Raw genomic sequence first — 25777 nt, forward strand, 5'->3', positions numbered from 1 at the left:
CATTTCTGGGCAGGTTGAAAAATAGATTAAATTGAAAGAAAAGTGATCTGACTAAAACATATACAATTTTAAAGGAGGCTTAATAGTGTAGATGCTGATAGGGTATTTCCCCTTTTGGGGAAAATCTAGAACCTGGATACAGTTTAAAAATGAGGTTTTCCAGTTAGGGCAAAGATGAAAAATAAATTCTTGGTTGAGGATCATTAGTGTTTGGACTTTTCCTTAATGAGAGGTGGAGGCTGGGTTGTTGAATATATTTAAAGCTAAACTGATTATCTGCAGGGGTGTGTAGAATTGTGTATGGGGAAATGGAAGGCAAAAATTTGCAGTTAAGGCCATCATTCAAAACAACCATGGTCTGACTGAATGGTACATCAAGTTCAGAGTGGCTGAGTGGTCTCCTGCTGTACATAATATTTACGTTCTCACGTTCATTGTATCTATTTACTTGGTACCAGATTTAAATTACCACTGGAAAGGGAAAAGCATGTCTCAAATTCCAGGGAACTAGATGTATGTAGACAGCTTTCTTTCAGACTAGCAGTTAATGACTACAAAATCCAGGCTGTTTTATGCTGCTGCCAAATAATGTTAATTATGTTTAAACATACCAATAAACATCAGTGTTAAGGTGTACTAGTGGCACTGCAATTACCAGTTTCATGTGGTAAACCTATATCCCTACAAGGACACAAAGCAAAGCAACCACTCAGCAGAAAGAAACAAACTTGTTTTTATATAGCATATATTAAAAAGTCCTAAGTGCTTTAGAGGAGTATGGTCAAACAAAATTCAACATCAAGCCACATAAGATGATGTCAGTTCAGAAATCTTGTGGTCTTCTGACAGGACTACATTTTACAGAGTGTCTTGAAAGGAAGACAGAGATATGGAGAGGGTTATGGAGGGAATTTCAGAGCTAAGGCCCTAGCAGCTTAAGTCTTGGCCACCACTGGTGAAACAATAAGAACAAAAAAGTGATGCACAAGAGTCAAAACTAGAGGAGAACTGCCACATCAATGATCAAACCAGATCACGATTATAGCATCAGGTTCACTGTGGTAACAGAGTTTACTGTGTCAGCCGCACGATCTGCAATGTCAGTGTTACTTTGCCACAGTTGATACTAGTCACACCTCCAAGGCAGCAGGCAGTGGGATCAAACCATCCGACAAGAACTCTAAGCTTAATCTAGCCTCTTTTTTTCAGTATATCACTGCTACTTGATTTATCTCAGTTTTATCTCCTTTTTAACCTTGAACATGTCCTTCAGGTTCAATCTCTAAGAGGCTGCTGCACTATACTATTTATCATCGTTCCTACAGATGTACGCAGGGGCCTTAAACCATTAATCATGGACTGAGGTAGACAGTAAACATGCTGCTCCAATTTATATAAAATACAGAAGTGAAGTAAGAGGAGGACATGTAATTCAAAGAAAACACAAAAGTTACAGTAACTAAGTGATTTACTCCACAACATGGCATGGTTATAAAGATCTTCTGGGCTCAAAATTTCACTCAAGTAGCATATCTCAGGTTGGATAATAAATCATCATGTGCAAATTCTCATTTTTCTAGGATAACCGCTAATTAATTAAAATCACGGAGTCAGCTCGCTAATGTAATCAATTTTTAAAAATTCAATATATTGGAGCTTAGGACAAAGACATTTCCAAAAGACAGTGTTTTAAAATTTAGTTCTAAACTCTGTCTTCTATCAGTAAATTATTTTTTGCAAGCCTAGAGCTCTGTAAACAACCATTGAGCCACTGGCTCTGGAACCATGATGTGTTGTAAAATGAAACAGCATGGCTTAAAAACAAGTTTGACTTCTTACAGAGGGACTTCTCCACCTTTGCATTTTATTCAACAGAAATCACCAGGCAGTACCTCAGGAGGAGGAGAGAAAGTTGGGGAGAAATGGAAATTGTTTCTTTCAACTAAGAAAATTTATTCAGCTTACAAATTACAGGAAATATCAAATCAAAGAGTCTTCAGTCAATTTCCACTAATGCAAAAGCAGAATAACTGCATATTCTGGAAATCTGAAATAAAAACAAAACTTGAAACACTCAGCTGTTCAGGCAGCATCTGTGGATAGAAAGATTTCAGCTCAAGTAACCTTTCGTCAGAATTGACGAAAGTCAGTCTTCTGGATGGAACCAAAGAGTTGCTTTGCAGACATAATTCTTAAAAAACAATGAAGTTCAAGAACAGTTTCTGTGACCTCATCAAATACCCAACAATGGAAATTCAGGCAAAATACTCAATCCAAACTTTCAATATCAACAAGGAACATGTCCTTGATGAGTAGCTCTAGGATAAACATTCTCATGAAAAATTCAGTTCGGGTTACTGTCGCTTCTTGCATGCATGGGCTAGATGGTTGCTCATTGCTGACCCACATTTCCCAGCAAGTTGCTTCTTGGAAAAGCTCATTCCCTGCCTTTGTTTTTTCTCTCCTCCCACCACACAGCATTTCAATTCCAAACTCTGTTGTTTTGTACTTTTTCCATACCCACGAGATCTCGTGCTCATAGGTTCACAAGAGAGACAAGTTTCCTTTCAGTGAAGAAGCGATGTGGCTGATCTTTAGGATCTTCGGTCTTTCTTTGAAAGTAGGAGAGCACTGAAGAGACTTCCTTTTTGTTGTCATCCTCATCATCATCCCTACAAAAATACAGCAGGTTAAAAAAAATGCACTTCAGAAATTATTGTATCTGGGAATGCAGCTGGTAGAGTCCTAGCCTGAAGACCGGATTTCAAGCTAGGAAAAATTCAGAATTCTTCCTTGTAATAAAATTTTAAAGTTCTGAGGGCAAAGCTGAACTTAACTAACAACTTGAACCAAGTGGAGCATTAAATTTTAGCATGTTTTGAGAAGATTTGCAGCTCAGGTTGGAGGTTCTGGATGTAAGTTTGCGCACTGAGCTGGAAGGTTCATTTTACGACATTTTGTCACCATACTAGGTAACATAATCAATGAGCCTCTGGTGAATCACTGGTGTACCACAGGAACTGACATCACCAACCCAAGGAAACCTAAAACATGTAAATAGAAAGCGGGTCACTTACACCAGTGCCTCACCGTAGGCTCACTGATGGTGTTACCTAGCATGGTGATGAAACATCTGAAAATGAACCTTGCAAATCAGGCAAATCTTTTGGATTGTCAGTGCCCTGTGTGAAATGAATCTGGACAATTTAATGAAGTTACAAGATGGCACGATCCTAGAGAAATAATGGTCCTCAAACCTGAATTAATTTGTGCTCTGACTGGCAACCAGAGGATTTGTCACAAATAAAAAAAATGTCTTGGTGTGAAAAACATGTGCGTCTCTGGGGTGGATAGATGTTCATCTGACAAAGGTGGATACATGCTTGAACAAGTTTACTCCGTAGCTGGTTACACTAAATCAGACCTCAAGCATCTTAGATCACCAACAAGATGTGCCTGAATTGGGAAGAGCTCCCAATCCTTAGCACTAATCTACCTCACTAATTGGCAGCCTTGCACCATTCTGCCAATGTCATGGTACTGGCATGCATTGCACCTACATGAGGAGAGAGAATCATTACAGTGAATAACTTCAGGTGTCTGGTATCAGGTTTCCAGAATTTTAAAAAAAGCAAATGCACTAGGTGACACCAAGTGAAACAACTTCTTGTTGATTCTTTTGTTGGACTTGTCCATAGCTGAACATTTAATGTCACTCAGCATGTGGCCTGTCATCCACAATCAGTCACTCAAAACAAAGTGTGCTGTATAAACCTTTGAATCCAGGGGTGAAAACTCTGTTAGACTGTAGAGGTGAACAGGACAATGCATCATTCAGCTCCAATTAAATGGAAAAACAAGGTGAAGTGTAGTAAGAACAAAGGAAGGGCAACTAATAGGCATATTCTAAAATCAGCCTGTTCAGAGAGGTTATTACACACCTCTGAAATGGGTGGGTCTTGAACCCAGGCCTTCTAGCCTAGAGACACCACCACGGTGGCACAACAGCCTTGAAGGACATCTAATATTTCACAAGTGGAAATCGGTAGAGACAGGGAGGCTACAGAATGCTAACTCTCCAACCTAGCTAAATCAATGAAGTGGCAAATGGAATACAATGTGGAAATGTGTGAGATAATGGACTTTAAAAAGTGGTTAAAGGCTTCAGAGTCCTTGTTCAGGATTCTCTCAGAATTAATTTGCAGGTTTGCAGTTAGGAAGGCAAATGAAATGTTGGCATTAATTTGGGAGGGATAGAAAACAAGAGCAGAGATGTTCTGCGGAGGTTGCATAAAAGCTCTGGTTAGACCACATTTGCAATATAGTGAGCAGTTGGGGCAGGAAATCTCCTTGACACTTAGAAAAGTATAGGTTGGACATGGAGATGATGTTTCCACTCGGAGGAGAGAAGAGGATATTCCCCACAACCCCCAACTGACAGCAAAGACTCAAGAGTGAAAGGATAGACTTCTAGAACTGAAGTGAGGAGAAATTACTTCTGCTGAATCTGTGGAACTCAATGCCACAGAAGACTAATGAGGCCAAGTCATTGAGTATATTTAAGACAGAGATAGATAGATAGATAGATAGATAGATAGGAGCATATTTAAAGACAGACAGAGATGGGTCGTATGGGAATCAAAAGTTACAGGGAGAAGGCAGGAGAATGGAGTTGAAAAACATTGCCATGATTGAATGATGGAGCAGACTCTATAGGCTGAATGGCCTAATTCTGCTCCTATGTCTTATGGTGTGGTCCTAGGCTCTTTTTGTAATGAAACATGAAGACAGCCAATATTACTGCCCATCCCTGCATCACTGTCTGGTCTGTATCAGAGCTCAGTTTGGTAAAGAAGAGAAGAGAACTTAGAGAAGACAGAGTTAACTTGAACGCTGATGAGATGTTATTTGCTTGCCTTTGTGCATCCAAACCACATCTCAGTCTCACATTTCAAGAACTGTCTTAATTCTGCATTATTGAAGCATGCACTATACCAGCTTAAGAGAAGTTCAAAACAGATACCAATATGATACAGTGGCAGCTGCTGAAAATGTGTTGCTGGAAAAGCGCAGGTCAGGCAGCATCCAAGGAACAGGAAGTTCGACGTTTCGGGCATAAGCCTTCATCAGGAATGTCCGAAACGTCGAATTTCCTGTTCCTTGGATGCTGCCTGACCTGCTGCGCTTTTCCAGCAACACATTTTCAGCTCTGATCTCCAGCATCTGCAGACCTCACTTTCTCCCTGATACAAGTGGCAGCTCAGGATAATTGTGGAGCCCTAAATTATAAGAAAGGAAGTATAGATTTCAAATCAGTCTGCAATTGTCCACATTTTAGATCCACAATATAGTAGCCTAATGCTTGATTAGGCCTATAAACATTGGAAAGAAACAACAGACATTCCTACAGCATTTTCATGATCTCAAAAATATCACAGATTCAGAGTCAATAAAGTACAGGTACGAACAGAAATGCAATCAAATTTCATGCAACATGATTCCTTAACAGCAATGAGATTAACAATTTTTAAAAATTAAAACAGTGGTGCTGGACAGTGAGAGAACTCTTGTTTGAATAGAGCCAGAGGATCTATTAGATTCACCTGACAGGGAGCTGCTATCATTCGAAAGCTGGCAGCTCCCACTGTGCAGTGTTCCATCAGTACTCACTGAAACATGATTACACACAATGTCTGAGTGGCTCAACAATGAAAATGTTACCTCTGCCAAAGTGGATATCTAATTTGGATGAACATTAAAAAACATTAATGCAACATTCAGGTCTGTGAAGGGGGGTGATGAATCCTAATTTTGCAATCTGCCCTAAATACTGGAGCTGGTCTCTCTATCCTGATGCTCCGCTATCCTTGCCCAATTCCAAAATGCAATTGTACTCCATGGTAAATGATATATTTCTATGGAGATGAGCATTTGAAGTAGAATTTCAATCAAGGAAATAAGTATTCACTTTAAAATAAAAATTGAACAAATTAACAGTCTGCACATTTAGATTTATAACACCATGAACTTCAAACTGGTAACTGAGGTTACTGGTATTGCTGTCTGCCATATTAAAATATTTTCTACAATCACAGCTATGATTTTACTTGTGTAGCTGACTTTTTTTAAAAAAAAGAGTAAAAGTTAGAACTGGAACCACTGAGACTATCAATATTTGCTGGGTAACTATACTTACAATCTGTACAGTGGAACTGAAGAATCAATAATATAAATGTGTTTATATGACTGCATTGGCAAACATGATAAATTATTGAAAGAAAAGCAAGAGTGCAAGTTTAACTTTGCAGCAGCACTGGGTGATAAGTGACAATAGTTAAGTGCAGAAAAGAGAAAAAATATTCTGAATGCAAGAAAAAGGAAAGGAAAGACATTTTAATTAGGAAGATCATAAGAAAGCATAGAGTGGAAGGAACTTGCTGTACACATACACAGGTAAATATTTGGACGTAACTATCTGCATTCTTGGGCATCTCATCGATTTAAAACAAAAGAAAAGGCAACACACATTATCAGAAACTATTGTTCCGAAGATAAAATTGATAATATCTCCCTGCACTCTAATGATTAGATATTTAAGTGATTTCCAAGGTCCTCAAAGATATTAGGATTGTGGAAATAGTTTTATCAGTTTCCATGTCAGTAAGACAAGGGTACACAGATTGAAGAATTAAATGGAAAGTTAGAAAATTCCTTTGCACAGATGTTTATTATAATACAGGCCTCTCTGCCACAAATCACTATTGAAGCAGAGCATGTGTGTTTAAAATAGTAGAAGTCTTCTTAAGAAAATAATATTGAACAGTATACAGACAACAGGTAACTGTTGGTTCCCTCAACATCTGCCACTGACCCAATCTAGCAGTTATGTCCTAACCAGCTTGATCCATAGTACTGTTGCTGAGCCACTCTTGGTGGTAGACATATGAAATCCCCCACCCAGAGTACATTTTCTGCCTTTGCCATCCTCAGTGCTTTCAGTGTTGTATCGGTACACCTCCATGTTGAACATCAGCTGAGGGAGGACTGTACATAGTAATCAGAATCATCTCCAATATTAGGAAAGTTTAATTCACCCATGACAACAACCCTATTACTTCTGCGCCTTTCCAAAATCTGCCTTCCTATCTGCTCCTCTGTTTCTGTTGCTACTGGGTGAGAGTTTAGAAAACACCCAATAAAGTGACTGCTCCTTTCTTGTTTCTGACTTCCACCCATACTGACTCAGTAGACAAACCTCTTCGATGACCTCCTTTTCTGCAGCTGTGAAACTAATCACTGATTAGCAATACCGCTTCCCCACCTCCCTCCCTATTTCTTTTGAAACATCTAAACTCTGGAATATCCAACAACCATTCCTGCCCCTGCGATATCCAAGTCTCTGTAACGGCCAAAATATCGTAGCTTTAAATATTGATCAATGCTCCAAGTTCATCCCCCTTATTCCTGACACTGATTGCAACTTTGCCTTATCAATTTCTATCCTTCCTCACAGATATAAAGACAAGGGAAGGAAGATCCTTGCTCTGTACCCAATCAGCCGATATCAGCCAGGGTAACATCCTCTGAGGTAACACAACTAGCCTTGGTACTTAGTGGCAACATCACAGGACAGTTCAATCAACCTGGGATCTCACTCCTGATTTTCACTGAGTAACCTTTGCAATAACGAATAAGTGCACACATCAGAAAAGAACTAGGATTAGCCTTTGATCTGATATTTCCCAAAGCAATAGACTGTTGAACCCCAATGCTAAACTTACAAATGATAATTTCCAACTTGGATGAGATACTGAAGAGTGGCCAGTGTCTGTAGGGCAATATCCCAATAGTAACCTGTAAGAAGAAAGCAGGAAGCAAGGAGTGTAAAACTTACAAGGAACTAGCAATATTCATTCGTCTTACTTCTAGTAATATGACTGTCATTACATGTTAATTAACTGAGGTTTTCTTATTCAATTCAGCAACACTGGACAACAGCAGAAAGCCAAAATTCTCCGAGTAAACCCATACAGCAATTCCTGCTAGAAAATACATACTTGTAGAATTAGGTTTGAACTGAATTGGACAGTGATGATGCAGCCCAGCATTAAGATTAGTGATCGAAACGGTCATGTTGGGGAAGAGACAGGACAGAAATATGACAAAAATAAACTGGGAAAATACTAACATTGGACAGGCTTATAAACAGCAAGTTGTAAACTAAAAACGTACCCAATGGTAAGTTTCAGGAGACCAGACTCTCTCCTTAAAGTAAATTCTGCAACTTGTGGCCTAGTTAATTATGTAATTTGTTCCATACCAGTGCACAGGTACTGCCCGTGTATCCAGAATTGCCTGGGCTGTGCTCCAACTGAAGCGTACAAACTGTGGAAATCCAAAAACAGGGTCCACCTGGTTCTCCAGCCAATCTTTTGTTTTAGGATCTACAAGGAACAGCAGATGCAAAAAAACAATGAAATCCTTGGAAACAAGGGAACTTTTCTCTAGAGCACTCTGGAGCAAATCCCCATTACGCAAGGGCATTTAGTTTTATCAGATAGCCCTACACAGCATCCCACACAGCATAATGTGAAGAGGAACTGCAAACCTTAAACCAGGGAACCATAAAAAAAAATCAAATGTCTAAGAATTTATATCAGGAAAACCCAACAATTAAATTAAACCCACCAGTTAGTTATTGCTGCAAGCTAAATTCAAAAAAATCATTTAATTAAACTGCAGCTGAAAGAACAAGTATTCACGGTTTCTGAAAATCCTGCAAATGTTAAATTAAAAAAAAGTGATTTGTCTTGTGTAGCAATACTTTTTCAAAATATAAAAAGATCCCATTTTCTACTTTATTTGATTTCTTCCCAAGCAGCAAGGCTGCGATAATCAATTCTGATGTATTGAGAATCTTGCACACAAGTTTACATCCCATTGCTCTGACACCAATTCAATCTGACTCAATATGGTACAATAAACACAGACATCTAGAGGCACAGAGAAAATAAGAATGGTGTAGGATTCATATACTATGCAAGTATTGCACATCATTTACAGCTACCTCACCAATGTGAGAACTAAATTAAAAGAGCACGGCAAGAACTCCTTCCCTAGCTTTAACAGTAGTGTCTCTCACATACAACACTCAGCTCATTTCCAGACTCATGTATACAAAAAAAAACTTTGTTATTTATGCTGCACTCAGATCACTATTTTTAGTTCAACATGTCCGCTATTCAAAGACTTTGTCACGCTCGGTAACACTTAAAAAGTTAAGATTAATGAGAAATCAGACTTTTGAATTGCAATGTGACAGTGTCTAGTGGTCAAAATCCCCTGCTTTTTGATATTTTTCGTGATATTAAAGAAGTTCTCTTCTCTCTCCTAGCTTTCTTGATGAAGAATAAATATTCAAAATTTGGGAGAAGATTTGTAGCTCGGGTGCTCGTTGTTGTGGTTCTGTTCGCCAAGCTGGGAGTTTGTGTTGCAAATGTTTCGTCCCGTCTAGGTGACATCCTCAGTGCTTGGGAGCCTCCTGTGATGTTTCCTCCAGCATTTATAGTGGCTCGTCTCTGCCGCTTCCGGTTGTCAGTTCTTGCTGTCCACTGCAGTGGCCGGTATATTGGGTCCAGGTTGATGTGTCTGTTGATAGAGGCATGGCACTCATCCACTGATTCTAGGAATTCCCTGGCTGTTCTGTTTGGCTCGCCCTATAACAGTAGTGTTGTCCCAGTCGAATTCATGTTGCAGGTCATCTGCGTGTGTGGCTACTAAGGATAGCTGGTCGTGTCGTTTCGTGGCTAGTTGGTGTTCATGGATGCAGGTCGTTAGCTGTCTTCCTGTTTGTCCTATGTAGTGTTTTGTGCAGTCCTTGCATGGGATTTTGTACACTACATTGGTTTTGCTCATGCTGGGTATCGGGTCCTTCGTCCTGGTGAGTTGTTGTCTGAGAGTGGCTATTGGTTTGTGTGCTGTTATGAGTCCTAGTGGTCACAGCAGTCTGGCTGTTAGTTCAGAAATGCTCTTGATGTATGGTAGTGTAGCTAGTCCTTTGGGTTGTGGCATGTCCTCGTTCCATAGTCTTTCCCTTAGGCATCTGTTGATGAAATTGCGAGGGTATCCGTTTTTGGTGAATACCTTGTATAGGTGTTCTTCCTCTTTTCTTGCAGTTCTGGTGTGCTGCAGTGTGTTGTGGCCCTTTTGAAGGTGTCCTGATGCAACTTCGTTTGTGTGTTGGGGTGGTTGCTTTCATAGTTCAGGACTTGGTCTGTGTGTGTGGCTTTCCTGTATACCTTCGTGCTGAATTCTCTGTACCATCACGTCTAGGAATGGGAGCTGGTTGTCCTTTTCTTCCTCTCTCGTGAATCGGATTCCTGTGAGTGTGGAGTTGATGATCCGGTGTGTGTTCTCTATTACTGTGTTTTAATGATTTACCAAGGTGTCGTCCACATATCTGACCCAGAGTTTGGGTTGTATTTGCAGAAAGACTATTTGTTCTAACCTTTGCATTATTGCTTCTGCTATGAGTCCAGAGATCGGTGAGCCCATGGGTGTTCCGTTGATTTGTTCGTATACCTGGTTGTTGAGTGTGAAGTGTGTTGTGAGGCACAGGTCCAGTAGTTTAAGTATGCCGTCTTTGTTAATAGGTTCAACATCCTGTTGTCTGTTCTGTATGTCCAGCAGGTTGGATATTGTTTCTCTGGCTAGGGTTTTGTCCCCGTGTCTGTGTGGGTTTCCTCCAGGTGCTCCAGTTTCCTCCCACAATCCAAAAGATGTGGGGGTCAGGTGAATTGGCCATGCTAAATTGCCCACAGTGTTAGGTGCATTAGTCAGGGGGAAATACAGGATCGGGAATGGGTGTGGGTAGTTTAATCTTCAGAGGGATTGTGTGGACTTGTTGGGCCATACTGTAGGGAACCTAATCGAAAAACAACTAAAATACTGAATTACTGATAATATATCCAGCTGTTTTAAGTGTGATTTGTGAATTCACATTTGGGGTTGCTTCCTTTCTACTTCAGAGTAAAAGTAAAGTCAGTCAGTTACCAAAATATATCACCAAGGCATTCTAAAGGCCATTTTTAAAAGTAGATCACAAGCCTTTAACAGCAGGTCAGCATTGGTCTTCATGAGATCAGTTTAGAATGGGGATTGGGACATAAAAATGGAGGTATAATTTCTCTTCAATCTCCCCATATCCTCAAAAGACAAAACAGTAAACTGCAGAAGGAAGATAAAAACCCAGATTATTATTTCACATTACTCCCATGAAGTCAATAGCACAAACAGAAACTGACTGAAAGCAAATTTGAAGAAACAACATTACTCAACAGAAGCTTGTGATAAGCTCGAGTAGGAAGCAATGAACGCATGAATATGCAACCACAATCGATTCCTCCCCTCAGAAGGTCCAGTGCAAGCTTCTCATTTTATTTCTCCAAAACAAACAAAACAAAGTCAATTAATTCTCATTACTCCTGTACTGGATTGACTGATGACTCTTGCTACTGATAATTCTTACCATTTGGATACCCTGAACCATAATCCAGATTTATATCACCTAAATCTTCAACAAATTTCCACGTCTGAATTGCATGATCTCTGGCAACCTGAAGGACACACAATTGAAAAGGACAAGATTAACTTGATTCATCAACTCTGAAGGTTACAATTCAGTTTCAATATTACTATGTTAGTGTTATATTCTTTAATGGAAGTATAACGCATGAAAAATAAGAATACTTTTTCAAATATGCAAATAATTAATGCCTCAATTCCATTTCTCCCTGGAATACTTCAGTATTTTAAAATCACTCACATATGAATTCTTTATGAAAAAAAAAACAGCCTTCAATCTATTTTAAATCAGCCTGTTTGGAGGTGTTATGCCGCACCTCAAGAGCAGGTGAGACTTTAACTTGAACTAGGGACCATACCAGACCTGGTGTTGGGGAATGAGCCCAGCCACGTGGTTGAAGTTCCAGTAGGAGTACTTTGGGAATAGCCGTCACAATTCTATAAGTTTTAGAATACTCATGGTCAAAGACAAAAGCGGCCCTAAAGGAAGGGCAACTACACTGGAATTCAGCAGGAGCTGGGGAGAATGTGGATTGGGAGCAACTATTTGAAGGTAAACCCATATTTGAAATTGGGGGGGCATTTAAAGAGAGGTTGATTAGAGCACAAAACAGACATGTCCCTGTGAAAATGAGGAATAGTAATGGCAAGATTAGGGAACCATAGATGGCAGGTGAAATTGAGAGACTAGCTAAGAGGAAAACGAAGCATATATGAACGTTTAGGCAACTGAAGACAGACGAAGCTTTAGAAGAATAATCGGAAATGTAGGACCAATCTGAAAAGAATTAAAAGAGCTAAAAAGGGGTCATGAAGTATCTTTAGCAAACAGGATTAAGGAAAATCCCAAAGCCTTTTATTCATATGTAAGCAGCAAGAGGGCAACTAGGAAAAGGATTAGCCCACTCAAGGACAAATGAACAAGTTATGCGGAGTCAGAGAAAATGGGTGAGATTCTTAAATCGGTATTCGCTAAGGAGACGGACAGGACAGATGTTGAGGTGAGGGATGGATGTTTGATTACTCCATGTCAAGTCAGCATAATGAGGTAGGAAGTGTTGGGTATTCTAAAAGGTGTTAAGGTGGACAAGTCCCACGTCTGGATGGGATCTTTCCCAGGTTCCTGAGGGACGCAAAAGAGGAAATAGCTGGGGCCTTAATAGATATCTTCGGAGCATCCTTGAACAAGGGTGAGGTTCTGGAGAACTGCGAATGTTGTCACCTTGTTTAAGAGTAGCAGGGATATCCAGGTAATTGTAGACTGGTGAGCCTGACATCAGTCTTAGGGGGGCTGCTGGAGAAGATGCTGAGGGATAGAATCTATTCCCATTTGGAAGAAAATGGGCTCATCAGTGATAGGCATCAAGATTTTGTGCAAGCAAGGTCATGTCTTACCAACTTAGTAGAATTCTTTGAGGAAGGGACAAAGTTGATTGATGAGGGAAGCGCTGTACATGTCATTTAAATGGACTTCAGTAAGGCATTTGATAAGGTTCCCCATGGTAAGCTGATGGAGAAAGTGAAGAAGCATGGGGTCCAGGGTGTACTAGCTGGATGGATAAAGAACTGGCTGTCTCCTGTTGCCCAGAGCGTAGCAGTGGAAAGGAGTATCTCAAAACAGAGAACTGTCCATTGGTGTTCCACAGGGATCTGTGCTGGGACCACTGTTGTTTGTGATATTCATAAATGATCTGGAGGAAGATATAGGTGGTCTGATTCGCAAGTTTGCAGATGACACCAAGATGGGTGGAGTAGCAGATAGTGAAGGGGACCGCCAAAGAATACACCAGAATATAGATAGATTGGAGAGTTGGGCAGAGAAATGGTGGATGGAATTTAATTTGGGCAAAGAGAAGTGATGCATTTTGAAAGATCTAATTCAACAGCAAACTATATAGTAAGTGGAAAAGCACTGGCGAAAACGGATTTACAGAGATCTGGGTGCTCAGGTCCACTGTACCCCAAAGGTGGCAACGCAGCTCAATAGAGTAGTCAAGACAGCATACGGTATGCTTTCCTTCATCGGATGGGGTATTCAATGCAAGAGTTGGCAAGTCATGTTACAGTTGTAAGATTTTGGTTCGGGCACATTTGGAATACTGCATGCAGTTCTAGTCACTACATTACCAAAAGGGTGTGGTTGCTTTGGAGAGGGTGCAGAGGAGTTCACCAGGATATTGCCTGGTATGGATGGCGCTAGCTATGAAGAGAGGTTGATTAGGATTATTTTTAGAAAGAAGAAGGTTGAAGGGGAACTTGATTAAGGTCTACAAAATCATGAGAGGTATAGACAGGGTGGATAGCAAGAAGCTTTTTCCTCCCCATTACTATGAGGTCACAAATTCAAGGTGAGAGGGGAGAAGTTTAAGAAGAGATATGTGTGGAAAGTTCTTTATGCAGAGGGTGATTGGGTATCTGGAATACGTTACCAGAGGTGATGGTAGAGGCAGGCACGATAGCGACATTTAAGACTGATACACGAATGGGCACGGAGCAGAGGGATACAGATCATTAGAAAAGTTTAGAAAGAGGACCGGGATCGGCACAGGCTTGGAGGGCCGAAGGGCCTGTTACTGTGCTGTAATTTTCTTTTGTTCTTCTGGCTCAGAGGTAGGGACACAACCACTGCACATCAAGAGATAGCATTCTATACTTGTCATTTTCACATCTGGTTTAGAGTGAAAGACACTGCATATTCTAAAGTAGTTTTATTAGATATCAACTATGGCAAATTCAAATAATATTCTTTTTCCACATATTGGTCTGCAAGTGTGACCCATTACTGCCACCTCAAGGACATAATTTTCCAGTCAAATCTTTCCTGTGCAACTAGAAAACAATATGTTAGACCAGGAATTTCAGCAACGGTCATTCTGCACACCAACACAGAAACTGCTTAAAAGTTAGTGACATGAAATTACTCTTTGTACACATTGCAGTTTATGACATATTCTGCTCTCAATTATACAATTGATCCATTTGACCAGTTATTTCCAAACTGCTGTATTTCTAGCATCTGAACACTGCCATCTGATGGTTTAATCAGTAAATGCAACACTCAAGCCTAGACCAAGACCTGTCAGTCTGGTAAGAAGCAGAAAGTTAGCAGTGCTAAACTAATTATATTGTGTCACCTAGGAGTGTATTAGTTAGATGATACAAATACAGCAAATAATTTATAGGAGTGCAGTTCAAGAGATATGGATCAGTCAAACTATTTTTGCTTATAAACACTTTGCACTTGACAACATTGCTCTTCACAAGCAAAGACAGTAAAGCACAGATGCATATCATGAGCTTTCTCCTTGTGCAATATCAGAAAGACGAAAGTAAAATTGCCTCAGTGACCTACACCATTCCAGTTATTGGGGAGGAGACTGCAACTGGGTGAGGGTACTTGGCTGTAATTAGACCCTGAAATACTTTGTATTGAACTGCACTTATTCTCATTAAGTGCAATGAAACCTTTTGTTAAAATAATTCTGGAATTCCTTCTTAAAACCTTAGATACAAAACTACAGTTTACTCAGGACAATGGCCAATTTACATTGGTGAGAAAATGTAAAGAGCAGAGTTAAACAGTGATGTAATGTGATACACTACCAGTTTACTAAATACAGTACATGAATCATTCCCTCAAATGCTCAATATTTCTTGATTTCAACTGGGAAACCAGAATTTCAAAATAATTTTATTCATTGTCTGGAAGTGGGCATTGCGGGTAGGGATGGAAGTTATTGCCAGTCCCTGGTTGCTTTTGAAATTGAGGTAGCAAATCTTCTTCAATTGCAGGACTCCATGTGGCAAAAGGTACTACCATGACCAAGAGGAAAAACCTAACACTCCTAACATTCAGCACTCACTTTGGCACAGATGCTCGCTGCACTGACTATTGGGAACAAGGAATCAGCCTTGGATCTGACGGTGACCTCCAGGCCTGGGAAGCGTTCCTTCAGCTTTGCCTCATACTTTTCTGCAGGTCCCACTGTGTCTACATAAACCTAAGGATAAGCAGAGAATAATGCAGCAATATAAAAATCACTTCGTTTTTACTTAATAAGAATGGGAACTGTAGAATTCATTCTGCTAGGCAGAAAGACTCTCCAAATGGAGAACTAGACAATGTCTTTTAAATACCAGATATCAGTGCTCAACAAACATCCAAAAGAGACATGCAATCAGAAACAATTAGGCATGTATTGTACAAGGAAGCACAGGTGTGTGACCAACTTTGTACATGTGCATAGTTAAGCTGTTTTACAAAAAATGAAAACAAATTTAAAAAGAAACTTAACAGCAGCTGAACTAGATTCATGAGCCAGATTAAAAATCGATATCAGACAAAAGCAATGGTGTTAATTTATTATTGATATAAATAGCAGAACGATTGTTATTAATGAAATCAAGAACGAAAACTCTTCAGAGTAATCATTCATGTTAATTCACTAGCTGACCCAATTCCTCCCATGCAGCTCAATGATTCTATGAACGAGGTGTGTGCTTGAAGTGGACAATGAAATGTAGTTCAGGCTCTAACATAAAATGTCAGTAAGTTGGTATAACCCTAGAATTCAGCTGATGAAACTGTTTCAAAACAGCCCCTGAAAGTTTTATCAGAAGTGGGCAAGTTACAGCGGACCCAGTCAACACAGCTGGAATATATCTACCTGTAGGATAAAAATGTTTTAAAAAACCCAACATTAGATCGTCCTCAGAAACAGATGATCACAGAAGCTAAAATGGCAGCAGAGTCTTCAGAACAGATACTCCACGAAATGAGACAAAGGTATTTGGCTAAAACTCCTCACTGATGTGTCAACTATCTAACAAGGATCAGGTTATCAGACCCATGACTAATTTTTGATATTTAACATAGTAAATTCTACCAGATCACAAAAAAAACTTTGTTCAAGATTTCTAGCATCTATTATCCATAAAAGGCACTCATAACAAAATGCTTAGCTCAAAGGTATCTTCCCTCCTCTGCTCAATCTAGTATTTTCGCAATCCCTTATATCTCTTTCAAAGGCTATGGAGAAAATGGGGTTGAAAAACCTATCAGGAAAGAGTGAGGACTACAGATGCTGGGGATCAGAGTCAAAGAGTGTGGTGCTGGAAAAGGACAGCCGGTCAGGCAACATCCAAGGAGCAGGAGAATCGACATTTTAGGCATAAACCCTTCATCAAGAATGAGACTTATGGGCCAAGAGGGCTGAGATAAATGGGAGGGTGTGCACATGAGTGTGCGCACGTGGTGGGGGGAGGGAGAGGGAGGTGGTATGGTAGCTGGGAATACGATAGGTAGATTAAGATGGGGGGAAAGTCATAGGTCAGAGAGGACAGTAGAGCAGATAGGTGGGAAGGAAGATGGACAGGTTGGACCATTCAAGAGGACAGTGCCAAGTTGGAAGGTTGGGACTGGGGTAAAGGGGGGGGGTGGGGGGGGTGGGGGGGGGTGAGGAAACTGGTAAAATCCACATTTAATCCACTGTTCACAACAGTTCAACTTTACAAACACCTTCCAACCCAACCTCAAGATCACCTGGACCATCTCAGACACCTCCCTCATCATCCTGGGCGTCTCCTATCTCCACATTTTCAGCGACTGGCTCAACACAGGCTACACAACAAATCCACTGACTCCTACTGCTACCTGGACTACACCTCCTCCCAACCTGCCTCCTGTAAAAACATTGTCCCTTATTCCTAATTGTTCCACCTCCACTGGATCTACTCAGGAGGACCAATTCCACTCCACATCCTGCTCCACTGCCCTTGAGCCCCACCCCTCTAATCACAACAAGGCCTCCTCCATCGCCAAACACAACTACCTGATGCCTGGAGAAAGAACACCTCATCTTCTGCCTTGGGACCCTCCAACCACACAGGATCAAGTTTTCCAGTTCACCAGTTTTCCCCATTTCCCCTTCCCCCACCTTATCCCAGTCCCAACCTTCAAACTAGGCACCATCCTCTTGAACAGTCCTACCTGTCCATTTTCTTTCCACTATCTGCTCCACCCTCCTGCCCAAACAATCACTTTTCACCCCCCTCTTTATCTACTTCACACATTCCCAGCTACCTTCCCTTCAGCCCCATTGCCACCCCAGCCCCATTTATCTCTCAACCCTCTTGGCCCACAAGCCTCATTCCTGTTGAAGGGTTTATGTCCGAAATGTTCATTTTCCTGCTCCTTGGATGCCGGCTGAGCATTTCCAGTACCACACACCCTTGAAAAAGCTATCAGCCATGACTGAATGTCAGAGCAGACTCAATGGCTGCATGCCTAATTTCTGCTCCTACGTCTTATGCAAATGTGTAACTATGTGGATTTTTGTTCTTTTAAAAGAGCAAAAAAAAAAGGAACTATGATAGCAGCAACTCAATTGAATAATGCCACCAATAATTTTTTTTTAAGTTTGAGAGATGTTGCATGATTGGTTGGGCAACATTTATTGCTTGTCCCTAATTGCCCTCAAAGAAACTTTGTACAACTGGTGCAACTGAATGAAGTGGCCTTGTAAGCCAGAGGGCAATTGAAAGTCAACTACATTGAGAGCCCGGAGTCACGTGTCAGCCAGACCAGGTGAAGATGACAGAACTCCTTCCCCAAAAGACATTTGTGAACAAGATGAGTTTTTCCTGAAATCAACATAGAAGGTTTCATGGTCATCAGTAGATTCTTAATTCCAGATTTGAACCCTGGTCCCCAGGACATTAGCAAAATTTCTGGATCAACAGTCTACCAAGAAATACCACTAGGCTATTGTCTCCCTATAATAATCTACTCAATCTCATTGCAGGAAATGCTCCCATCACATTGAATACCTAAAACAAGTGCAATCACATAAAAGACAAGACAGTCTTAGCAAATATTTAGTACAAAGTTATCCTCCCTTCTCTTTGCAATCATCAGAACCTTGTACCCTTCTGGCACAAGCTCGTTGTCCTGAAAGATTAATTCCGCGTCCTTCTCCACAAATGCTACCTAATCGGAGTACTTTCAGAATCCAAGACTCAATGGTTTGCCTTCCTCATACCCAACACGAAAGAATAAAACAATAGCTTTTAAAATTAATTAGAATTAGTGCTCCATCTGCCTTAGTTTTTCTCTTTCAACTGTATAGATTGCGGTATACGAACTTTACAAGATACAAACAGAATCAAAACATATGTTACTTATAGTAATATTGGAGGTTAAACAAGAATAAACCTACTAATTAATGTGTGCTATTCTTGAAGTTCAGTCATCAATAGTCTAATTATTTTGATTTTGGTCAACTAGCAGAGATCCAATAACAAGACAATTTTTAAAAACCAACTTTATATGTGAAAAAGGCATTCCCATCACTGATTCACACACTATCCATGTCCTAACTGGTTACCACTGATCAGAAACTGAACTGGACCAATCATTAAAAATGCAGGTCAGAAATTAGGAATTCTGAGTGAATAACTTATCTATCTCCCCAATGCCTGACCACTCTATACAAGGCACAAATCAAGAGCATGATAGAACACTGTCCATTTTCTTAGATTGTTGCAGATGCAACAACATTCAAGCAACTCAAAAGGACCTCAGGCAAAGCTTTCTACTTAACTGGCACCCTCTCCACATTCTGCACTGATGCAGGACAGCAGCAGTGTGTACCACTAAACTATGCACTTCAGCAACTCTCAAAGGATCCTCAAATAGCATCTTGCAAATCCATGACCTCTACCACCTAGAAGGTCAACGGCAGTTGTATGAGAACACAAAGACCTGCAGGTACCCAATCAACCAACACTATTTGGACTTAGCCCTAGAAATGCCATCCCTTCACTGTCACTAGGTCAAAATTCTATAACTCATTCTTTAACATCACTCAGACTACAGTGACTCACAAAGGCAGGTCACAACCTCCACTCGAGGATATTTAGGGATAGGGATAGCTGGCTTAGCTATGACACCCACATTCCATGAATGGATTAAAAAAAAAATTTGGTGTTTTAAAAATGTCACACTCAAAGGCAAAAATCAAGCTTTGGGATTCCATGAGCAGCAGAAGGTCAGAGAAAGACAACAGCATCCCAAAGAATGGCTAAACAGAAACTCACTGATGGGGAAGAAGGCAGTACCTAAAGATGACTCAAGTAACAAGTCAACATTTAGGAGAACAAAACTGTGAAAAAAAAAAAGGAGTAGTGTGCCCAGATTATTTTATCTACTCACCTCTTTCACTTGAACATCACTGTCCAATGCATACTGAATGAGTCCAATGGCAGCATCATGAGACAATGCATTCAGGTTATATTTTGTTCTGATGAGAACAAGAAATGATAAAACATAGTCAGTCAGTAATTGATGGTTTCAACCCCTAATTCACCATGTGGAAAAATATGGTCTCATTTCTAACTACCGGAAAGGAAAACTGTCCCCTATGTATTAATCTTGCTACAGCAAAAAAAAGAGGTTTTCATCAACAAAATCAGAAACTTAAAAAAGGTGTGCACACTCCAGAATGAAGTGTTTCTAGTATTTTGCCAATCTAAACTGAGATATCTACTGTGTAGTTCTGACAAGGTTGGAAAACATACAAGAGTTGCTTTCATGCTTGATGCCAGACACCAACTACAGTATGACTGCAACCAATACAAACCAGCATTCTAAGTTAAGCAAGCAGAACTAGGGTTCCAAGCCTATCAGCTTTCCTCTAATCAGCTGATAAGACGCAAACAGAGTGCAGCATTCCTTAACTGGAGATCATAAGGTAATCATCTGTTTGTCCACTTGCACGGTTTCAAAACTGTAGTAGGCATCATGGTGGCAGCATAGGTATTAACATGCTTCAAATTGTCGAGGATTTAAAGAAAGATGACCAAATTTAGAATTTTATTTTAGTTTTACATTTGGTGTGAAGCTTCTGTGTGGCAATTAATAATTGATATCAGTAAAGAGGATGGCAAGGAAAAGGGAAGATTAGTAAATGGTTGGGGGGGGGGGGGGGGTCGGCAGCGGGTGTTATCTGAATCTGGGCCATTAAAATCCAGGTAAAACAATTTGGAGAAGATAACCCTAATGGCAGACCTTCAACATGGGTGAAAATATTAACATTTAATATTAATAGTGAAATGAAGGCAAACGTCTCAATCAATCATAACAGTTCATTTATAAAAGGTAGCATGGAAGGAATGTATTCAACCCCTGCCAAATGTAACTTTCCAGCAAAGAAAAAAGTGACATTATCAGCCCACTGCAACATCTGCATGTGGTCAGTCATCTTCATCTTATTCCAGCCCTAATGAGCCTCAAACCAACCCCTGCATTACATCAATATGCTGAACAGTACCTTTGCTGCATTGAAGTTGAGATTACATTGGGTGAAAGGACCTCCAAGGCCCAGCCGATAAAATCATTTGCTTCATCTAGTTTTGCAAACAGTTTTTCTCTCTCTTTCTCTGTCAGTGTCTTGGAGTCTGCAAGAGAGAATGGATTTGGTTCGATTCATTATTGACACATATCAAGATACAGTGAAAAATATTGTTTTGCCTGTTCTACAGGCAGATCACGTACCAAATAGCAGTAGAGTGTGCAACATGGTGTTACAGCTGCAGAGAAGGGGCAAAACAGGACAGCAACATTAACATTGGAGAAATCCATTCAAAAGTCTAATAACAGCAGGAAAGCAGCTGCTCTTGAATCTATTTGATGGTGTATTCAAACTTTAAACATCTTCTGCCTGACAGAAGAGGGTGAAAGTATAATTGGGGTGGGGAGAACTTGAATTATGTTGGTTGCTTTCCTGAGGCAGTGCGAAGTAACAGAAAAAAAAAGCAGAAAGGAAAATAAAAATCAACCTATCAGGATCTACATTTAGCTAGCAGCTGGAATATTCCCTTCGTGAGGTAAGGGCAACAAGAAAAAAATTAAGGCAAAGATAACAGCCTGGTGGCATAGTAGGCCGCCAACACATTTAAGCATTTGGAAACCAAAGGACATGCTTTCAATTCCCACACAGTAATCTTTGCTGTCAGTTAGGTCACTTCTGGAGGCAAGGCCCACAGGGTAAAAGTGAAACCAAGCAACATAAAAGATAAGGGATCAAACAGATAATGGCAAGGTGTTCCCTGACCAGAACCGCAAGAGGAATGGGAAAACAAGATCCTGAGTGAAAATAAACAAAAGTAAGTAGCTGTGTGGCAAGTCTTGCTTTCAACTCTGAGTCACATAAATGCATCCAATGAATCATAGAATCCCTACAGTATGGAAGCAGGCAATTTGGCCCATCAAGTCCAACGACCCCTTCAAAGAGCATCCCATTGCCCTACTCTATCCATGTAAACATAGATTTCCCATGGCCAATCCACCTAATCTGCACGTTTTTAAGACTGTGGGAGGAAACCAAATCACCTGAAGGAAACTCACACAGATGTGCAAACTCCACATGGTCACCCAAGGGTGGAATCAAACCAGGATTTCAGCGCTGTGAGGGAACAGTGCTAACCACTGAGCTGCAGTGACACCATAAGGGGCTCAACACTTCAAAAGGTGGTTAACATCATCTCAACAAACTTTGAAAAATTTATTTTGTGAACATTAAAAGAACCCCCATGTGTCAAAAGCAGAGGCAGAAATTGCTGGAGAAAAATCAGCAGGTCTGGCAGCATCTTTGGAGAGAAAGCTGAATTACCTATTCAGGTCCAGTGACCCTTCTTCAGAGTGGGAGTAATTCCCTGCTACACTTCTAATCTAAGCCACATCAAGCAAGGAACTAGCAAGGTATTGTTCGGGACTGGGAAGAAAAGTCAGAAATTTACAAATCCTGCACATTGTGCTAATTTGATTCAAGAGGTTTTTAAGAAACTAGCCACACGCCACTTCTTCATTTCAAATACAGCATGAAAGGTCACAAAGACCTGGACAGCAGAATAATTTAAAGAAAATTTAAAACACAAAACAATTTGTGACTCTTACATTTTACTATTCCTGGATTATGATTAATGACAAACTTGCTGGTTTGTCATTTCTGATTAATGAGAAATAAGATTGTAGTTTGCAATATTTTTTTGAAGCTTTCTTGAACAGCAATTAAATCACCAATATCAAATACATTGCAGTTTAATTCCAGCCATTTTCAGTACTTGGTTGAATAATCAGAAACATTTAAAATGTTGCAGCATTCTGGAGCCAGGGGTGAGCAGCAAGGTCTGCAGTATTGATACCGTGATAAGGAACAAAAGTTTGTACAATGTTTGCACTTGTACTTGCTGGTTTGTCATTTCTGTATTTGGGTTTTGGCAGCATTTGGCAATTTCACTGGATTATCAGAAGCATTTTGACTTTTTAAAAACTAAAAAAAAATGTTTTGACTTCCATACCTGCAACCTTGAGCTCCTCAAGTTGCTGTTGTTTAGACAGCAGGCAATAACAGATTCCATATACCATTGGCCCTGAGAGAACAGCAAAACAATACATTAGGCACAACAGTTCAGAACACAGGTGAAGAGGTCAGTGAGTCGACTGACAGGACATAGGGACACAAACAACCATCATATGACGCAGAGATTCTAATGACAATAAGTCATCTGGGAGAATACAGATGTGAACACAGATTCATAATTTAAGGTTTAAAAAGAATCCGTCAGAACTGATTACTGCTGTTTTAAAGATCTCAAAACACACAATAGGATTGATTTAGTAAAGATATCCAAACCTCTTAAATCTACCTGACATACAAGCTACTTACCCAGGTGAAGTTGTAATAAGCCTTTGCTAAATGGTTTCCAAATCACCAAAATACATATGTCCACATTTTTCAAACAAAGAGTTGCACACTTGAGTTTTGACCAACAGCAACCTACTAAATAGTGGTTTTGGATGGACCCAGTTAACATTCACTATTTTCATGTTATTTTCTCCTGTTTGTAGTACTACTCAACACTATTTTAAAAATTACAGAGGGAAGTACCATCTATTGCCAGGCCTTCGTTGTATTGCTTGGAAAATGATTAAGTGTGCGACTGGCTTTCCTTCCTTGACACTTGAAAGGGTTCAGAAAATATTGACAACAATGTTGCCAGGGTTGGACATGATTTGGAGATGCCGGTGTTAGACTGGAGTGTACAAAGTTAAAACAAAAATCACAACACCTGGTTTATTTGAAAGCACTAGCTTTCAGAGTGCTGCTCCTTCATCAGGTGGTTGGAGGATTTCAACCATCTGATGAAGTCGATTAGGCTGGGGCTGTTTTCCTTGGGGTGTCAGAGGCTGAGGGCTGACCTTATAGAGGTCTATAAAATCATGAGGGGCGTAGATAGGATAAATAGGCAAGGTCATTTCCCTGGGGTGAGGGAGCGCAGAGCTAGAGGGCATAGGCTTAGGGTGAAAGGGGAAAGATATAAAAGAGACCTAAGGGCAACTTTTTCATGCAGAGGGTGGTATGGAATGAGCTGCTAGAGGAAATGGTGGAGGCTGGTACAATTGTAGCAATTAAAAAGCATCTCGATGGGTATATGAATAGGAAGGGTTTGGAGGGATATGGGTCAGGCCCTGGCAGGTAGGACTAGATTGGGTTAGGATACCTGGTCGGCATGGATAAGTTGGACCAAAGGGTCTGTTTCCATGCTGTACATCTCTGATTCCTCTCCTATTGTGAAATACAGCAAGCCTTTTGCCGCATTGTACCTACTCCAGGTCTTAACAATTGCTGTAATTAATTCACTCTCTCCCCCCACCACCCTCACCAATAGCCCCCCTTATTTCCCCACCACCACCCACATCCTCCTCACTCCCCCCACACCCACAACCCCCCCAACCCTATCCTGCCTCATCTACAAATCACCATCACCCCTCATCCCCATCCAGCCTCACCCCTTCCCCACTCACCCTACCCTGCCCCTACCATTCACCACTCCTATCACCCCTCAACCTCCCCACACCACCCTCACCCTTCCCCCCCTCATCCCACCCTCACCCCTTCCCCCACACTACTCTCACCCTTCCCCAATGCCCCAACCCTGCCCTTCCCCCTCACCCTCCCCCCTCCCCTCATCCCCCCTCACCCCTTCCCCCACACTACTCTCACCCTTCCCCAATGCCCCAACCCTGCCCTGCCCTGCCCTACCCCCTCACCCATCCCCCACTCATCCCTTCCCCCACTGACACTAACCTGCCACGCCTCGCCCCGCACCATCGCCATCCCCTCGCCTCGCCCCGCCCCGCACCATCGCCCCTCACCCAACACGGGCCCTCTTCCAGCCTCATCAATGCCCAGGCAGCAATCTTCAGTCAGGCAGGCGGCGGGCACGGCGGATACCAGCCGGTAACTTTTACTGCTGTCCTCCAGAAACTCGCTCAGGTCCATCGCAAAGACGCACGAAAACAATTGTGACTCCAACCGCCAATCTGAAGCAGGGCGGCAGCGGGACTTTTAAATATCTCGAGAAGCAACCGCCACAATGAACTCTCCCGCGCTCAGCGGCGACCTGCCCTTTCACCTCTGATCCCATCCTTGACGCCCCATTTGTTTTATTAAAAAAATCATGCGGCAGAAAGTTACCCTGAACATTTACAGCAGGTTTTTTTTTCAAATTTAAATTTGGAATTAATTTAATGTTCATGTTTATCGTTCACTGCGACTTATGTCCTTTAGTGCGCAGGTGCTTATGTGCGCAAAGCCCCCCGGGAGTTGTAGTTTAAGACCCAAAATCAAATTTTGTTTAAAATATTGAAATTTGAAGTAGTCTTCCAACAATAAAAGAGCTTATGGGGCTCAAATAATAATACATTCGACATATTGTATTATCTTATACATATTTATAAACATAATGTTGTGATCTTTTTCAGCTCCAGTATTTACTCTTCATCTCATTTTAAGGTTACCAGTTTAGCATAGCACTCAATGGGTTCTCTGAACTTCAAATGGTCTTATGAATTATTCCGCCTGAAATATCAGACCAGATTGCTCTTTCAAATGTTGATGTAGCTGCTCTGCATTTCCGTTTCATTTCAAATTTTCAGCATATTGCTTTATTTTTATCTCTGCAATGAAATCAACTACCTCACAGTTACCATGGGAGCAACATGTCTGCCTATTCAGATAGATGTTGACTGAACTGTCTTTACGCTGTTCAAAGAGCAGGAAGTGAAGCTCCCAGTGATTCAGCCAACATTTTCCTTTATCTGTATAGCAACAAAAAGCTAATTAACTGTTCA

General features: G+C 40.8%; 1 protein-coding gene across 3 annotated transcripts; it reads right to left on the reverse strand.

The window, feature by feature from the left end:
* Window positions 1-1799: 1799 nt before the first annotated feature.
* Window positions 1800-25048, reverse strand: rnaseh2a (ribonuclease H2, subunit A). Of its 3 annotated transcripts, XM_060855011.1 has the most exons (9): window positions 23310-23477; window positions 22942-23013; window positions 20913-21039; window positions 19796-19883; window positions 15447-15584; window positions 11528-11615; window positions 8321-8444; window positions 7782-7854; window positions 2585-2672 (listed from the first exon to the last, which is right to left on the reverse strand). In XM_060855011.1, exons 1-9 carry the CDS (start codon window positions 23455-23457, stop codon window positions 2667-2669), a joined length of 864 nt encoding a protein of 287 aa, XP_060710994.1. In that variant the 5' UTR covers window positions 23458-23477; the 3' UTR covers window positions 2585-2666. The 3 variants fall into 3 exon arrangements, with proteins under 3 accessions (XP_060710992.1, XP_060710993.1, XP_060710994.1); XM_060855009.1 differs by lacking the exon at window positions 7782-7854 and having other exon boundaries at window positions 1800-2672; window positions 23310-23472; XM_060855010.1 differs by lacking the exons at window positions 7782-7854; window positions 23310-23477 and adding an exon at window positions 24800-25048 and having other exon boundaries at window positions 1810-2672.
* Between the last annotated feature and the right edge of the window lie 729 nt (window positions 25049-25777).

The sequence above is a fragment of the Hemiscyllium ocellatum genome, chromosome 45 (genome assembly GCF_020745735.1).
Source record: "Hemiscyllium ocellatum isolate sHemOce1 chromosome 45, sHemOce1.pat.X.cur, whole genome shotgun sequence".
In the NCBI taxonomy this organism is placed as follows: domain Eukaryota; kingdom Metazoa; phylum Chordata; class Chondrichthyes; order Orectolobiformes; family Hemiscylliidae; genus Hemiscyllium; species Hemiscyllium ocellatum.

Bases quoted from the DNA above. Each gene is read 5' to 3' on its own strand.
- rnaseh2a (XM_060855009.1), bottom strand. From the start codon at position 23,457: ATGTTAACTGGGTCCATCCAAAACCACTATTTAGTAGGTTGCTGTTGG. The intron at 21,040-22,941 runs GTATGGAAGTCA...TCTCTCTTGCAG, and splicing joins TGAGGAGCTCAAGGTTGCAG to ACTCCAAGACACTGACAGAG. The intron at 2,673-8,320 runs GTATGGAACAAA...GTATTTTTGTAG, and splicing joins CGGGCAGTACCTGTGCACTG to GGATGATGATGAGGATGACA.